Below are 18,315 nucleotides of genomic sequence, written 5' to 3'. Positions count from 1 at the left end.
AGGAAACCAAGAAATAACAGACGTAATGGCCAAAGCCATAAAATGCATAAATGTTTAGGGTAAAATGCATTGTCTATTGAATAAGACAGGAAACCATAGTAAGGCCATGAGAGCATAGGACGGCTGGACATACCAAGGTCAGAGGGACACACAAAGGAGGGGGTCAGCCAAATGACCAACGGATGGACTATAGACATAGGACATATATTTTTTGGACAGGAAGAGAAGAGACACAGTCTTCTAGTCCTAATAATGACAGACATACCAAAGAACACACCAAGCTAAACATAAGGATAGGATAAGATGGGTATGTATTATTTTTGGGACATGAAGAGGTCCTGCCACCATTATAACTTGACTGAAAGCAGATATGGGCGTTATTGGGCGTGAACAAGCAGGAAGCACAGATTGAAAGATAATGGTGGCAGATGGACTGAGGGAAGTAACTTCATTTGTATGTGGGATGGACTCATATGTTGTATGTGTATAAATACAGAGCCAGTGCTCTGGAAAAGTGTGTGTTCCGCGGACCATCTAGGCTTCTGATATGTTTGTATTAAAAGCCTATATTGAATTCACAAGTTCTTGTAAGTGTTATATTTTGTAACGATCCTCCACGACACTTCTTACGAAGCCACTCCTTCGTTGCCCGGGTGGTGTTTTGGGATCATTGTCATGCTGAAAGACCCAGCCACATTTCATCTTCAATGCCCTTGCTGATAGTAGGCTTTGTTACTTTGGTCCCAGCTCTCTGCAGGTCATTCACTAGGTCCCCCCGTGTGGTTCTGGGATTTTTGCTCACCGTTCTTGTGATCATTTTGACCCCACGGGGTGAGATCTTGCGTGGAGCCCCAGATCGAGGGAGATTATCAGTGGTCTTGTATGTCTTCCATAAAGAATCCTACAATGTGATTTTCTGGATTTTTTTCGCTCATTTTGTCTGTCATAGTTGAAGTGTTCCTATGATGAAAATTACAGGCATCTCTCATCTTTTTAAGTGGGAGAACTTGCACAATTGGTGGCTGACTAAATTATTCTTTGCCCCACTGTATATAGGTAAATAGGTAGACAGGTAGTTAAGCAGATAGGTAGCTCTTATGGTTTGTGTACAGATAGGTATTTAGCTAGATAGGTCGTTAAGTCGTTCTTACCATGTCCTTGTGGTTTGGGTAGAAGGTCTGGTCGATCAGAGGGAACTTGTCAGGGCCTAGTTTCTTACAGGTGGCGATCAGCTGGGCAAACTAGTGGAGGGGTACAGGAGACAGTTAGTAGAGGTGGCATGGGACTAGTGATTAGGCCTGGACTAGGACTGAAGAAGACATAGCAGCTGAACCAAAATCCTAGACTTTTCCTCCAGACACCGGGTAAATGTAAAGAAAAAGTTTTAACTAGAGGAACAAATGAGGCCAATAAATCTAGAGGTCTCTCCTCCAGACACCTGGTCAATGTTCAGATAAAGCTGTAGAGGAACGGATGAGCCAAATTATTTACAGGACTCTCCTCCAGACACCTGGTCAATGTTCAGATAAAGCTGTAGAGGAACTGATAAGCCAAATTATTTACAGGACTCTCCTCCAAACACCTGGTAAATATTCAGATAAAGCTGTAGAGGAACTGATGAGCCATATTATTTACAGGACTCTCCTCCAGACACCTGGTCAATGTTCAGATAAAGCTGTAGAGGAACTGATGAGCCAAATTATTTACAGGACTCTCCTCCAGACACCTGGTAAATGTTCAGATAAAGCTGTAACTGGAGGAACATATGAGGCAAATAATTCTCTAAATGATTATCTGTTAGCTGGCTGGGGCACTATGATGGGAAGTACTATTATAAAACAGGTTATTGTGCTGGTGGTGCTGCTACAGTGATCTGGTCCATTCACATCCAACATTAAATCAATGTTGTGCTGAGTTATGAGGTCAATTTAAAAGCCAGTTGTAAAAATGTCAGGCTCTGTGTTTAATAGAGGAGCCTATTTCCCCAATGTATAGCCTTACCACCCCCTGTGTATGTGTGTGTCTCACCGCCCAGGGCTTGTCACAGAGGCTGTAGATGGACTCCAGTGAGTTGATGCTGGGGACTCCTGCGTACTGCAGGCCGATGATCATGTTCCTGAAGTCCTCATTGTGGGCCATGCTATAGGCATGCTGCCTCATCAAGACAAAGTCAGGTTTAATGGACCTGAGAGGATTAGAGGACAAAGTCAGGCTTGAAGGACCTGAGAGGGTTAGAGGACAAAGTCAGGCTTGAAGGACCTGAGAGAGTTAGAGGACAAAGTCAGGCTTGAACAACCTGGGAGGGTTAGAGGACAAAGTAAGGCTTGAATGACATGGGAGGGTAGAACAGATGTGATTTGATCACACTCAGAAACAGGGTCTGAAGTGATCAATCTGAGACATTTAAACTCTGCTGAGGTAATGTCCTGGAAAGCATACAGCCTAGGTGCCCTTAGAAAAATGAATGTGTTACTGCAAACTTCCTCCAATTAAATAGTGTGCCACAAAATGTTGCTAGAAGTTTCTAAACGTTTGCTACTAATGGTGAATCGTCGGCAAACTTTTGGCAACAAAAATATTTATTGCCACTAGTGGGAAACAGTTCACAATAGTTTTTTTCTGACAGATAATTCTCTCAAGATTCTATTTGAATCTGTGGCAAACCTGAGGCAGAAACATATAGAGAGCCTTTCAAAAGTATTTAGACCCCTTGACTTTTTCCACATTTTGTTACGTTACAGCCTTATTCTAAAATAGATTAGATAAAACTATTTCCTCAGCAATCTACACATAATACCCCATAATTCCAAAGCAAAAATTATTATTATTTTTTTTAATTTGTGCAAGTTAATTAAAAAGAAAAAACAGCTAACCGACGACACCCCAGATAAATGGGAGAAACTGCTAGAATCATTGTTACTAGAGTAGAAGGCTCTGTCATAAACGGAAGCCCATATAAGAAATATAAAAGTATTTCCTGCTGTACGCGTCATTACTGCACTTGATATAGTCTCTGAGGTGATGAGTCATCACTGCCTTTGACAGAGAGGATGAGGAGCGGATCCGGTGCAGAGAAACAAAAGGTATATAAAGAGAAATTGCCATTAAATTGGCGCTGCCTTCTTGAATCTTGAATTCATTTAGACAACCATTTGACTTCGAGCCATTAATGCTCGACTCAAATTATCTATAGATTCTAACTTGCTGGAACTCGGGTTTGTGCCGCTTACCTATCGGACAGTTGTACTTGTCGCCATTTGCCCTGTGCTCGGTTTATCTTGAGGCAATAATATCTTAACTGATTGAGCTCAACATTCCGGCTGGGTATTTTCGCCACAGACGCTGCGGTAGATCAACGGTGAACCTCTGATCTCTCCAGACTAACTTGAATCTTGAAATTTAGTTGAACCACTCAAATTATCTATAGATTCTAACTTGTTGGAACTCGGGTTCGCGCCGCTTACCTATCGGACAGTTGTACTTGTCGCCATTTACCCTGTGCTCGGTTTATCTTGAGGCAATAATATCTTAACTGATTGAGCTCAACATTCCGGCTGGGTATTTTCGCCACAGACACTGCGGTAGATCAACGGTGAATCTCTGATCTCTCCAGACTAACTTGAATCTCAAAATTGAAGTGAACCACCGATCTCTCATAGGAGGAATTGATACCGAAACTAAATTCTCAGAACTCTGACCGATTGAAACTCTGTTCCTGATCTCGTGGGTCTCCCCGTCATCTCTGAAAGGTAATTAAAGAGCTATTATAAGCATTAATATAGAGATAAGTGTTATCATTGTACCAGGCTTCATAGAGCATTAAGGCATTTGCATGTTTTTGATTAACGCTGTGTGTGACCAAGTAACAAATTGTGTATTTTGAAGTGTGTTTGATGTAAAAGACAAAAAACTGAGTGTTTCCAAAAATAAACGGTAGCCTTATTTTGTCTCGAGTAAAACGCCCTCCCAAGACAGTTAACGGCACGGGAGATAACAACTCTGACACTCCCCTCTACCGGGACACTGGAAACGGAGACCAATACTCTATGACAAAGTGAGTTACCATTAAAAGACAAAGAGGAAGGTGTGTCCAGTAATGATTCACTAATTGTCTTATCGATCTATCTAAGTTTTATTTTCCAAGCGATACATAGCCGACGGGCAGAGTAGTGAGACTAAGTTGACTAAAGGTCTTCGCACTTTAAACTAGATACATCACAGAAGGGAAATACTCAACCACAGGGAAATCATATAGAGACTGGTAGGACTAGTGCTTAATAACAACTCAAGGATCAATTAGTGTTGAAACAAAGAGTCTAGAGGATAAACGTGGGGTTCACACATCCCAGCTAGAGCTAGACCGTTAAGAGTGACAAGGCAAAAGACCTCTCTACGCGGACAACGTATCGATATAGAAAGAGAGGCAGGGCTACGCGAGCGGTCCTGGTTATACCGAGATAACCTGAAGTATCTATAGTGCCCTGTCCAATCCAGGGAACGGGACGCTAACCACCTCTAGCACCCCGCTGCCGGCCAAGGGGCGGGGCTGAAGGTTTCGTATCGCGACAACAGTTATACATTTTAAAAACATTACAATACATTCATAACTGATTTCACAATATATTAAGTGTGTGCCCTCCGGCCTCTACTCTACTACCACATATCTAGACCAAAATGTATGTTATTGTGTGTTTATTTGCATGGGTCTATGTCTGTGATGCTTCACAGTCCCCACTGTTCCATAAGGTGTATTTGTATCCGTTTTAAAATATAATTTTACTGATTTTACTTGATGTGGATTAGAGTTCCATGTAGTCCTGTGTTCTTGACTTGGGGACTGTGAAGAGACCTCTAGTGGCATGTCTTGTTGGTTATGCATGGGTGTCCGAGCTGTGTGCCAGTATTTTAGACAGACAGCTCGGTGCATTTATGTCAATACCTCTCACAAACACAAGTAGTGATGAAGTCAATCTCTCCTCCGCTTTGAGCCAGGAGAGATTGACATTCATATTATTAATGTTAGTTGTCTGTGTACATCCAAGGGCCAGCTGTGCTGCCCTGTTCTGAGCCAATTGCAATTTTCCTATGTCTCTCTTTGTGGCACCTGACCACATAACTGAAAAGTAGTCCAGTTGCGACAAAACTAGGGCCTGTACGACCTGTCTTGTTTATAGTGCTTTTAAAAATGCAGAGCAGCGCTGTATTATAGACAGACTTCTCCCCATCCTAGCTACTGTTGTATCAATATGTTTTGACAAAGCAGTTTAGTCTCCTCAACTTGCTCAATTTCCACATTATTCATTACAAGATTTAATTGATGTTTAGTGCATGATTTGTCCCAAATACAATGCTTTTAATTTTTGAAATATTTAAGACTAACTTATTTCTTGCCACCCATTCAGAAACTAACTGCAGCTCTTTGTTAAGTGTTGCTGTCATTTCAGTTGCTGTGGTAGCTGACGTGTATAGTGTTGAGTCATCCGCATACATAGACAAACTGGCTTTACTCAAAAACTAGTGGCATGTCGTTAGTAAAGATTGAAAAAAGAAAGGGGCCTGGACTGCTGCCCTGGGGATTTCCTGATTATTCCTGGATTTTGTTAGAGAGGCTTCCATTAAAGAACATCATCTGTGTTCGGTCAGACAGGTAATTCTTTATCCACAAAATAGAGGAGGGTATAAGCCATAACACAACGTTTTTCCAGCAGCCGACTATGATCGATAATGTCAAAAGCCACACTGAAGTCTAACAAAACAGCCCCCACAATCTTTTTATCATCAATTTCTCTCAGCCAATCATCAGTCATGTGTGTACGTGCTGTGCTTCTTGAATGTCCTTACCTACAAGCTCACTGAAAGCCTGTTGTCAATTTGTTTACTGTAAAATAGCATTGTATCTGGTCAGACACAATTTTTTCCAAAAGTTTACAGAGGTTAGGTAATAGCAGTGGCAATATCTTCCACTATTATCCTCAGTAATTTTCCATCCAAGTTGTTAGACCTCAGTGGCTTGTCATTGTTGATAGACAACAATAGTTGTTTCACCTCTTCCACACTTACTTTACGGAATTCAAAATTACAATAATTGTTCTTTCAGAATTTAGTCAGATATACTATACTTGGATGTGTAGTGTCAGCATTTGTTGCTGTCATGCCTAAATTTGCTAATCTTGACAATTAAAAAATCATTAAAGTAGTTGGCAATATCAGTGGGTTTGTGACAAGTCGTCTTGCATGAAATGTCAACAGGTACGTCAAACGTCGGTCAAACGTCATTTCCGGTCACGACTTGCAGACTTGTTTTTGAGTTGCTGTGCGTTTTGTTGCCAACCTGTTTTGCTACCTGACAAATTTACGGTTTTTACTTTTTAATTACCGTTTATATTTTTGTTTTTTCCTACTCAACTTTTTCACTCCGGACGCTTTATCTGGACACGATTCGTCAGGACCTCCAACGGCCGAAGCTAAGTAGTAACATTAACATGATGCCTTCTAATTGCAGTCGCTGTACTCGCCTTACGGCGAGGATAGCTGTGCTACAAGCCCAGCTTCAGACGCAATCGCTAGGCAAGGGTAATTTCAGTGTAGGAAAGGATGAAACAGCGTCTGTGCCACCAGTAAGTACAGATAGTAGTATAAATCCCCTGGCACAGTCCCCGCAGCCGGACAACTTTCTCACGGTTTCTGGAAGGAAATGCTGTAGGAACGCTCAACCGGTGTCGCTCATTCAGCCGACAGAAACTTTCAACCGGTTTTCCCCATTAAGCAGCGGGTCGGAGTCAGAGGCCGAGTCTTCTCTGGTCTCTACTCCTCCCGTTACGGGGTCTGAGACGCCGAAGCTTCCCACCATTAGCTCTGACAAATTGAAAACTGTAGTCATTGGCGACTCCATTAACCCGCAGTATTAGACTTGAGAATCATCCAGCGATCATACACTGTTTACTGGGGGGCAGGGCTACCGACGTTAAGGCTAATCTGAAGATGGTGCTGGCTAAAGCTAAAACTGGCGAGTGTAGAGAGTATAGAGATATTGTTATCCACGTCGGCACCAACGATGTTAGGATGAAACAGTCAGAGATCACCAAGCGCAACATAGCTTCTGCGTGTAAATCAGCTAGAAAGATGTGTCGGCATCGAGTAATTGTCTCTGGCCCCCTCCCAGTTAGGGGGAGTGATGAGCTCTACAGCAGAGTCTCACAACTCAATCGCTGGTTGAAAACTGTTTTCTGCCCCTCCCAAAAGATAGAATTTGTAGATAATTGGCCCTCTTTCTGGGACTCACCCACAAACAGGACCAAGCCTGACCTGCTGAGGAGTGACGGACTCCATCCTAGCTGGAGGGGTGCTCTCATTTTATCTACCAACATAGACAGGGCTCTAACTCCTCTAGCTCCACAATGAAATAGGGTGCAGGCCAGGCAGCAGGCTGTTAGCCAGCCTGCCAGCATAGTGGAGTCTGCCACTAGCACAGTCAGTGTAGTCAGCTCAGCTATCACCATTGAGACCGTGTCTGTGCCTCGACCTAGGTTGGGCAAAACTAAACATGGCGGTGTTCGCCTTAGCAATCTCACTAGGATAAAGACCACCTCCATTCCTGTCATTATTGAAAGAGATCATGATACCTCACATCTCAAAATAGGGCTACTTAATGTTAGATCCCTTACTTCAAAGGCAATTATAGTCAATGAACTAATCACTGATCATAATCTTGATGTGATTGGCCTGACTGAAACATGGCTTAAGCCTGATGAATTTACTGTGTTAAATGAGGCCTCACCTCCTGGCTACACTAGTGACCATATCCCCCGTGCATCCCGCAAAGGCGGAGGTGTTGCTAACATTTACGATAGCAAATTTCAATTTACAAAAAAAAAATGACGTTTTCGTCTTTTGAGCTTCTAGTCATGAAATCTATGCAGCCTACTCAATCACTTTTTATAGCTACTGTTTACAGGCCTCCTGGGCCATATACAGCGTTCCTCACTGAGTTCCCTGAATTCCTATCGGACCTTGTAGTCATAGCAGATAATATTCTAATCTTTGGTGACTTTAATATTCACATGGAAAAGTCAACAGACCCACCCCAAAAGGCTTTCGGAGCCATCATCGACTCAGTGGGTTTTGTCCAACATGTCTCTGGACCCACTCACTGTCACAGTCATACGCTGGACCTAGTTTTGTCCCATGGAATAAATGTTGTGGATCTTAATGTTTTTCCTCATAATCCTGGACTATCGGACCACCATTTTATTACGTTTGCAATTGCAACAAATAATCTGCTCAGACCCCAACCAAGGATCATCAAAAGTCGTGCTATAAATTCACAGACAACACAAAGATTCCTTGATGTCCTTCCAGACTCCTTCTGCCTACCCAAGGACGCCAGAGGACAAAAATCAGTTAACCACCTAACTGAGGAACTCAACTTAACCTTGCGCAATACCCTAGATGCAGTTGCACCCCTAAAAACTAAAAACATTTCTCATAAGAAACTAGCTCCCTGGTACACAGAAAATACCCGAGCTCTGAAGCAAGCTTCCAGAAAATTGGAACGGAAATGGCGCCACACCAAACTGGAAGTCTTCCGACTAGCTTGGAAAGACAGTACTGTGCAGTACCGAAGAGCCCTTACTGCTGCTCGATCATCCTATTTTTCTAACTTAATTGAGGAAAATAAGAACAATCCGAAATTCCTTTTTGATACTGTCGCAAAGCTAACTAAAAAGCAGCATTCCCCAAGAGAGGATGACTTTCACTTTAGCAGTGATAAATTCATGAACTTCTTTGAGGAAAAGATTATGATTATTAGAAAGCAAATTACGGACTCTTCCTTAAATCTGCGTATTCCTTCAAAGCTCAGTTGTCCTGAGTCTGCACAACTCTGCCAGGACCTAGGATCAAGAGAGACACTCAAGTGTTTTAGTACTATATCTCTTGACACAATGATGAAAATAATCATGGCCTCTAAACCTTCAAGCTGCATACTGGACCCTATTCCAACTAAACTACTGAAAGAGCTGCTTCCTGTGCTTGGCCCTCCTATGTTGAACATAATAAACGGCTCTCTATCCACCGGATGTGTACCAAACTCACTAAAAGTGGCAGTAATAAAGCCTCTCTTGAAAAAGCCAAACCTTGACCCAGAAAATATAAAAAACTATCGGCCTATATCGAATCTTCCATTCCTCTCAAAAATTTTAGAAAAGGCTGTTGCGCAACAACTCACTGCCTTCCTGAAGACAAACAATGTATACGAAATGCTTCAGTCTGGTTTTAGACCCCATCATAGCACTGAGACGGCACTTGTGAAGGTGGTAAATGACATTTTAATGGCATCGGACCGAGGCTCTGCATCTGTCCTCGTGCTCCTAGACCTTAGTGCTGCTTTTGATACCATCGATCACCACATTCTTTTGGAGAGATTGGAAACCCAAATTGGTCTACACGGACAAGTTCTGGCCAGGTTTAGATCTTATCTGTCGGAAAGATATCAGTTTGTCTCTGTGAATGGTCTGTCCTCTGACAAATCAACTGTAAATTTCGGTGTTCCTCAAGGTTCCGTTTTAGGACCACTATTGTTTTCACTATATATTTTACCTCTTGGGGATGTTATTCGAAAACATAATGTTAACTTTCACTGCTATGCGGATGACACACAGCTGTACATTTCAATTAAACATGGTGAAGCCCCAAAATTGCCCTTGCTAGAAGAATGTGTTTCAGACATAAGGAAGTGGATGGCTGCAAACTTTCTACTTTTAAACTCGGACAAAACAGAGATGCTTGTTCTAGGTCCCAAGAAACAAAGAGATCTTCTGTTGAATCTGACAATTAATCTTAATGGTTGTACAGTCGTCTCAAATAAAACTGTGAAGGACCTCGGCGTTACTCTGGACCCTGATCTCTCTTTTGAAGAACATATCAAGACTGTTTCAAGGACAGCTTTTTTCCATCTACGTAACATTGCAAAAATCAGGAACTTTCTGTCCAAAAATGATGCAGAAAAATTAATCCATGCTTTTGTCACTTCCAGGTTAGACTACTGCAATGCTCTACTTTCCGGCTACCCGGATAAAGCACTAAATAAACTTCAGTTAGTGCTAAATACGGCTGCTAGAATCCTGACTAGAACCAAAAAATTTGATCATATTACTCCAGTGCTAGCCTCTCTACACTGGCTTCCTGTCAAAGCAAGGGCTGATTTCAAGGTTTTACTGCTAACCTACAAAGCATTACATGGGCTTGCTCCTATCTATCTCTCTGATTTGGTCCTGCCGTACATACCTACACGTACGCTACGGTCACAAGACGCAGGCCTCCTAATTGTCCCTAGAATTTTTAAGCAAACAGCTGGAGGCAGGGCTTTCTCCTATAGAGCTCCATTTTTATGGAACGGTCTGCCTACCCATGTCAGAGACGCAAACTCGGTCTCAACCTTTAAGTCTCTACTGAAGACTCATCTCTTCAGTGGGTCATATGATTGAGTGTAGTCTGGCCCAGGAGTGGGAGGGTGAACGGAAAGGCTCTGGAGCAACGAACCACCCTTGCTGTCTCTGCCTGGCCGGTTCCCCTCTTTCCACTGGGATTCTCTGCCTCTAACCCTATTACAGGGGCTGAGTCACTGGCTTTACTGGGGCTCTCTCATGCCGTCCCTGGAGGAGGTGCGTCACCTGAGTGGGTTGAGTCACTGATGTGGTCATCCTGTCTGGGTTGGCGCCCCCCCCCCCCCCCCTTAAGTTGTGCCGTGGCGGAGGTCTTTGTGGGCTATACTCAGCCTTGTCTCAGGATGGTAAGTTGGTGGTTGAAGATATCCCTCTAGTGGTGTGGGGGCTGTGCTTTGGCAAAGTGGGTTGGGTTATATCCTTCCTGTTTGGCCCTGTCCGGGGGTGTCCTCGGAGTGGGCCACAGTGTCTCCTGACCCCTCCTGTCTCAGCCTCCAGTATTTATGCTGCAGTAGTTTATGTGTCGGGGGGCTAGGGTCAGTTTGTTATATCTGGAGTACTTCTCCTGTCCTATTCGAATCTAAGTGTGCGTTCTCAATTCTCTCCTTCTCTCTTTCTCTCTCTCGGAGGACCTGAGCCCTAGGACCATGCCCCAGGACTACCTGACATGATGACTCCTTGCTGTCCCCAGTCCACCTGGCTGTGCTGCTGCTCCAGTTTCAACTGTTCTGCCTTATTATTATTCGACCATGCTGATCATTTATGAACATTTGAACATCTTGGCCATGTTCTGTTATAATCTCCACCCGGCACAGCCAGAAGAGGACTGGCCATCCCACATATGCTCTCTCTAATTCTCTCTTTCTTTCTCTCTCTCGGAGGACCTGAGCCCTAGGACCATGCCCCAGGAATACCTGACATGATGACTCCTTGCTGTCCCCAGTCCACCTGACTGTGCTGCTGCTCCAGTTTCAACTATTCTGCCTTATTATTATTCGACCATGCTGGTCATTTATGAACATTTGAACATCTTGACCATGTTTTGTTATAATCTCCACCCGGCACAGCCAGAAGAGGACTGGCCACCCCACATAGCCTGGTTCCTCTCTAGGTTTCTTCCTAGGTTTTGGCCTTTCTAGGGAGTTTTTCCTAGCCACCGTGCTTCTTCACCTGCATTGCTTGCTGTTTGGGGTTTTAGGCTGGGTTTCTGTACAGCACTTTGAGATATCAGCTGATGTACGAAGGGCTATATAAAATAAATTTGATTGATTGAATTTGATTGTGATTAATGAGCCATCTAATTCAATGAATGATGGAGCCGAGTTTGCTTTGTTGCCCAAAATGTTATTTAAGGTGCTCCAATGCTTTTTACCATCATTATTATTGTATTTATCTTTGTTTCATAGTGTAGTTTCTTCTTTTTTTATTCAGTTTAGTCACATGATTTCTCAGTTTGCAGTATGTTTGCCAATCGGTTGTAAAGCCAGACCTATTTGCCATCTCCTTTTTCTCTCAACCATACAGTTTTTAAATTCCTCATCAATCCATGAGGATTTAACAGTTTTGACAGTCATTTTCTTAATGGGTGCATGCTTATTAGTAACTGGAATAAGCAATTTTATAAATGTGTTTAGTGCAGCGTCTGGGTGACCGTCATTACACAACACAGACCAACAAATATTCTTCATATCAACAACATCACCACAATCACTACAAAATTGATTGTATGATGTCCTATACACAATATTAGGCCCAGCCTTTATGACTTTAGTTTTTGTAGATATGGCTAGTATATTGTGATTACTACATCTGATGGATTTGGATACTGCTTTCAAACTAATTTCTGCAGCATTAGTACAGATATGATCAATACATGTTGATGATTTCATTCCTGTACTGTTTTTAACTACCCTTGTCATGTACTGTCATGTTGTGTCTTGTTTCTGTCCTTTCCCTTCACCCTGTCTCCCTCTGCTGGTCGTTGTTAGGTTACCTTTTCTCCCCCTCTTTTCCCCAGCTGTGCCTTGTCTCCTCCTAACTACCTCGTCACCCCTTTTCCCACCTGTTCCATTTTTCCCTCTGATTAGTCCTCTATATCTCTCTCTGTTTCTGCTCCTGTCTTTGTCGGATTCTTGTTTGTGTTGTTCATGCCTGAACCAGACTATCGTCATGTTTGCTGCAACCTTGTCCTGTCCTGTCGGAACCTGCCGGTCCATCTGAGCCTACGTTTTGTTTTGTTATTAACCTTTCTGATCTCCCCATCCCGGATCCGGGTTCGTGAATACAGACTCAAGCTCATTACCATAACGCAACGTTAACTATTCATGAAAATCGCAAATGAAATGAAATAAATATGCTAGCTCTCAAGCTTAGCCTTTTGTTAACAACACTGTCATCTCAGATTTTCAAAATATGCTTCTCAACCATTGCAAAACAAGCATTTGTGTAACAGTATTGATGGCTAACGTAGCATTTAGCATTAGCATTCAGCTGGCAACATTTACACAAAAAAACAGAAAAGCATTCAAAAAAATCATTTACCTTTGAAGAACTTCAGATGTTTTCAATGAGGAGACTCTCAGATAGCAAATGTTCAGTTTTTCCTGAAAGATTATTTGTTTAGGACAAATCGCTCCGTTTTCTGCGTCACGTTTAGCTATGAAAAAACCCCTGTATCCAGGATTGTGTAAATCTATCAGCAAGCTCATTAGCATAACACAACGTTAACTGTTTATGAAAATCGCAAATGAAATGAAATAAATATGCTAGCTCTCAAGCTTAGCCTTTTGTTAACAACACTGTCATCTCAGATTTTCAAAATATGCTTCTCAACCATAGGAAAACAATCATTTGTGTAAAAGTAGCTAGCTAGAGTTAGCATTTCGCGTTAGCATTTAGCGTTAGCATTAGCGTTAGCATCCAGCACGCAACATTAACAAAAACATAAAAGCCTTCAAATAAAATCATTTACCTTTGAAGAACTTCTGATGTTTTCAATGAGGATACTCTCAGTTAGATAGCAGATGCTCAGTTTTTCCAAAAAGATTCCTTGTGTATTAGAAATAGCTCCGTTTTATACATCACATTTGGCTACCAAAAAAAATCCATAAATTCAGTCCTCAAAACGCAAACTTTTTTCCAAATTAACTCCATAATATCGACTGAAAACATGGCAAACGTTGTTTAGAATCAATCCTCAAGGTGTTTTTCACATATCTCTTCATTGATACATCGTTCTTGGACACATGCTTTCTCTCCTGAATCCCAGGAGAAAATGACCGCACCTGAAGATTACGCACAAATTTAGACAAAGGACACCGGGCGGACCTCTGGAAAATGTAGTCTCTTATGGCCAATCTTCCAATGATATGCCTACAAATACGTCACAATGCTGCTAAGACCTTGGGCGAACGACAGAAAGTGTAGGCTCATTCCTTGCGCAATCACAGCCATATAAGGAGAGAATGGAAAACAGAGCTTCAGAAATTCTGCTAATTCCTGGGTGATGCATCATCTTGGTTTCGCCTGTAGAATGAGTTCTGGGGCACTTACAGACAAAATCTTTGCAGATTCTGAAACTTCAGAGTGTTTTCTTTCCAAACTGTCAAGAATATGCATAGTCGAGCATCTTTTCGTGACAAAATATCGCGCTTAAAACGGGAACGTTTTTTATCCAAAAATGAAATAGCGCCCCTAGAGCTCTAAGAGGTTAAAGAAGCTCTGTTTACGTTAATTCGCTTTTGGGTCCTCATTCACGCACCGTAACAGAAGAATCCGACCAAGAATGGACCCAGCGACTTCGGATCCTCTCCACTCAGCCGTCGAGATCCAGGGAGCGATGCTAGGCAGACACAAGCAGGAATTGTCTGCTGCTCGGCATGCCGTTGAGACCCTGGCCACCCAAGTCTCCAACCTCACAGAACAGGTTCACCATCTCCGCCTTGATCCACCGGCCACTTCCAGGGCTTTCGAATCTCCGGAGCCCAGAATCAATAACCCGCCGTGTTACTCTGGGGAGCCCACTGAATGCCGCTCGTTCCTCACCCAGTGTGATATTGTGTTTTCTCTCCAGCCCAACACTTACTCCAGGAGCACTGCTCGTGTCGCCTACGTCATATCTCTCCTTACTGGACGGGCTCGTGAGTGGGGCACGGCAATCTGGGAGGCAAGGGCTGAGTGTACTAACCAGTATCAGGACTTTAAGGAGGAGATGATACGGGTTTTTGATCGATCTGTTTTTGGGGAGGAGGCTTCCAGGGCCCTGTCTTCCCTATGTCAGGGTAATCGATCCATAACAGACTACTCTATTGAGTTTCGCACTCTTGCTGCCTCCAGTGGCTGGAACGAGCCGGCTTTGCTCGCTCGTTTTCTGGAGGGTCTCCGCGCAGAGGTAAAGGATGAGATTCTCTCCCGGGAGGTTCCTTCCAGCGTGGATCCCTTGATTGAACTCGCTATTCGCATTGAGCGACGGGTTGATCTTCGTCACCGAGCTCGTGGAAAGGAGCTTGCGTTCTCCGTTGCCCCCCTCTCCGCATCACTACCATCTTCCTCTGCCGGCTCGGGTGCTGAGCCTATGCAGCTGGGAGGTATCCGCATCTCGACTAAGGAGAGGGAACGGAGAATCACCAACCGCCTCTGTCTCTATTGCGGTTCTGCTGGTCATTTTGTCACTTCATGTCCAGTAAAAGCCAGAGCTCATCAGTAAGCGGAGGGCTACTGGTGAGCGCTACTACTCCTGTCTCTCCTTCAAGATCCTGCACTACCTTGTCGGTCCATCTACGCTGGACCGGTTCGTCAGCTTCCTGCAGTGCCTTAATAGACTCTGGGGCGGAGGGCTGTTTTATGGACGAGACCTGGGCTCGGGAACATGACATTCCTCTCAGACAGTTAAGGGAGTCCACGGCCTTGTTCGCCCTGGATGGTAGTCCTCTCCCCAGGATTCAGCGTGAGACGCTACCTTTAACCCTCACTGTTTCTGGTAATCATAGTGAAACCATTTCTTTTTTAATTTTTCGTTCACCTTTTACACCTGTTGTTTTGGGCCATCCCTGGCTAGTTTGTCATAATCCTTCCATTAATTGGTCTAGTAATTCTATCCTCTCCTGGAACGTCTCTTGTCATGTGAAATGTTTAATGTCTGCTATCCCTCCTGTTTCCTCTGTCTCTTCTTCACAGGAGGAGCCTGGTGATTTGACAGGGGTGCCGGAGGAATATCACGATCTGCGCACGGTGTTCAGTCGGTCCAGGGCCACCTCTCTTCCTCCACACCGGTCGTATGATTGTAGTATTGATCTCCTTCCGGGAACCACTCCCCCCCGGGGTAGACTATACTCTCTGTCGGCTCCCGAACGTAAGGCTCTCGAAGATTATTTGTCTGTAGCTCTTGCCGCCGGTACCATAGTCCCCTCCTCCTCTCCCGCCGGAGCGGGGTTTTTTTTTGTTAAGAAGAAGGACGGGTCCCTGCGCCCCTGCATAGATTATCGAGGGCTGAATGACATAACAGTGAAGAATCGTTATCCGCTTCCTCTTATGTCTTCAGCCTTCGAGATCCTGCAGGGAGCCAGGTTTTTCACTAAGTTGGACCTTCGTAACGCTTACCATCTCGTGCGCATCAGGGAGGGGGACGAGTGGAAGACGGCGTTTAACACTCCGTTAGGGCACTTTGAATACCGGGTTCTTCCTTTCGGCCTCGCTAACGCTCCAGCTGTCTTTCAGGCATTAGTCAATGATGTCCTGAGAGACATGCTGAACATCTTTGTTTTCGTTTACCTTGACGATATCCTGATTTTTTCACCGTCACTCCAGATTCATGTTCAGCACGTTCGACGTGTCCTCCAGCGCCTTTTAGAGAATTGTCTTTTTGTGAAGGCTGAGAAATGCTCTTTTCATGCCTCCTCCGTCACATTTCTCGGTTCTGTTATTTCCGCTGAAGGCATTAAGATGGATCCCGCTAAGGTCCAAGCTGTCATTGATTGGCCCGTCCCAAAGTCACGCGTCGAGTTGCAGCGCTTTCTCGGCTTCGCGAACTTCTATCGTCGTTTCATCCGTAATTTCGGTCAGGTGGCAGCCCCTCTCACAGCCCTTACTTCTGTCAAGACGTGCTTTAAGTGGTCCGTTTCCGCCCAGGGAGCTTTTGATCTCCTCAAGAATCGTTTTACATCCGCACCTATCCTTGTTACACCTGACGTCTCTAGACAGTTCATTGTCGAGGTTGACGCGTCAGAGGTGGGCGTGGGAGCCATTCTTTCTCAGCGCTCCTTCTCTGACGACAAGGTCCACCCTTGCGCGTATTTTTCTCATCGCCTGTCGCCGTCGGAACGTAACTATGATGTGGGAAACCGCGAACTGCTCGCCATCCGCTTAGCCCTAGGCGAATGGCGACAGTGGTTGGAGGGGGCGACCGTTCCTTTTGTCGTTTGGACTGACCATAGGAACCTTGAGTACATCCGTTCTGCCAAACGACTTAATGCGCGTCAGGCGCGCTGGGCGCTGTTTTTCGCTCGTTTCGAGTTCGTGATTTCTTATCGTCCGGGCTCTAAGAACACCAAGCCTGATGCTTTATCTCGTCTCTTCAGTTCTTCAGTAGCCTCCACTGACCCCGAGGGGATTCTCCCTGAGGGGCGTGTTGTCGGGTTGACTGTCTGGGGAATTGAGAGGCAGGTAAAGCAAGCACTCACTCAAACTCCGTCGCCGCGCGCTTGTCCCAGGAACCTTCTTTTCGTTCCCGTTCCTACTCGTCTGGCCGTTCTTCAGTGGGCTCACTCTGCCAAGTTAGCCGGCCACCCTGGCGTTCGGGGTACGCTTGCTTCCATTCGCCAGCGCTTTTGGTGGCCCACCCGGGAGCATGACACGCGTCGCTTCGTGGCTGCTTGTTCGGTCTGCGCGCAGACTAAGTCCGGTAACTCTCCTCCTGCCGGCCGTCTCAGGCCGCTTCCCATTCCCTCTCGACCGTGGTCTCACATCGCCTTAGATTTTGTCACCGGACTGCCTTCGTCAGCGGGGAAGACTGTTATTCTTACGGTTGTCGACAGGTTCTCTAAGGCGGCTCATTTTATTCCCCTTGCTAAGCTTCCTTCTGCTAAAGAGACGGCACAAATCATCATCGAGAATGTTTTCAGAATTCATGGCCTTCCGTCAGACGTCGTTTCGGACAGAGGTCCGCAATTCACGTCTCAATTTTGGAGGGAGTTTTGCCGTTTGATTGGGGCTTCCGTCAGTCTCTCTTCCGGCTTTCACCCCCAGTCTAACGGTCAAGCAGAACGGGCCAATCAGACTATTGGTCGCATCTTACGCAGTCTTTCTTTTCGCAACCCTGCGTCTTGGTCAGAACAGCTCCCCTGGGCAGAATACGCCCACAACTCGCTTCCTTCGTCTGCGACCGGGCTATCTCCTTTTCAGAGTAGCCTCGGGTACCAGCCTCCGCTGTTCTCATCTCAGTTCGCCGAGTCCAGCGTCCCCTCCGCTCAGGCTTTTGTCCAACGTTGCGAGCGCACCTGGAAGAGGGTCAGGTCTGCACTTTGCCGTTATAGGGCGCAGACTGTGAGGGCTGCTAATAAGCGTAGAACTAAGAGTCCTAGATATTGTCGCGGTCAGAGAGTTTGGCTCTCCACTCAGAACCTTCCCCTTAAGACCACTTCTCGCAAGTTGACCCCGCGGTTCATTGGTCCGTTCCGTATTTCTCAGGTCATTAATCCTGTCGCAGTTCGACTTCTTCTTCCGCGATACCTTCGTCGCGTCCACCCGGTCTTCCATGTCTCCTGTATCAAGCCCGTTCTTCGCGCCCCCGCTCGTCTTCCCCCCCCCCCCCCCATCCTTGTCGAGGGCGCACCCATCTACAGGGTCCGTAGGATTTTGGACATGCGTCCTCGGGGCC

At 45.0% G+C, this 18,315-nt stretch overlaps 1 protein-coding gene across 1 annotated transcript in view; it reads right to left on the bottom strand.

Annotated features, from left to right (window-relative positions):
- The window catches only part of LOC110494842 (synapsin-2), a 278,300-nt gene that overhangs the window by 178,980 nt on the left and 81,005 nt on the right, over positions 1–18,315 (bottom strand). Inside the window, exons 4-5 of the mRNA XM_036950994.1 lie at positions 2,029–2,185; positions 1,152–1,241 (exon numbers count right to left, since the gene is read on the bottom strand). Coding sequence (XP_036806889.1) covers positions 1,152–1,241; positions 2,029–2,185 — 247 coding nt within the window. The remainder of the gene's footprint in view (positions 1–1,151; positions 1,242–2,028; positions 2,186–18,315) is intronic.

The sequence above is a fragment of the Oncorhynchus mykiss genome, chromosome 17, assembly GCF_013265735.2.
Source record: "Oncorhynchus mykiss isolate Arlee chromosome 17, USDA_OmykA_1.1, whole genome shotgun sequence".
Classification (NCBI taxonomy): Eukaryota; Metazoa; Chordata; class Actinopteri; order Salmoniformes; family Salmonidae; genus Oncorhynchus; species Oncorhynchus mykiss.
The sequence above is the reverse complement of the archived record's forward strand: the minus strand, read 5'-3'. Positions and strand labels throughout refer to the sequence as shown.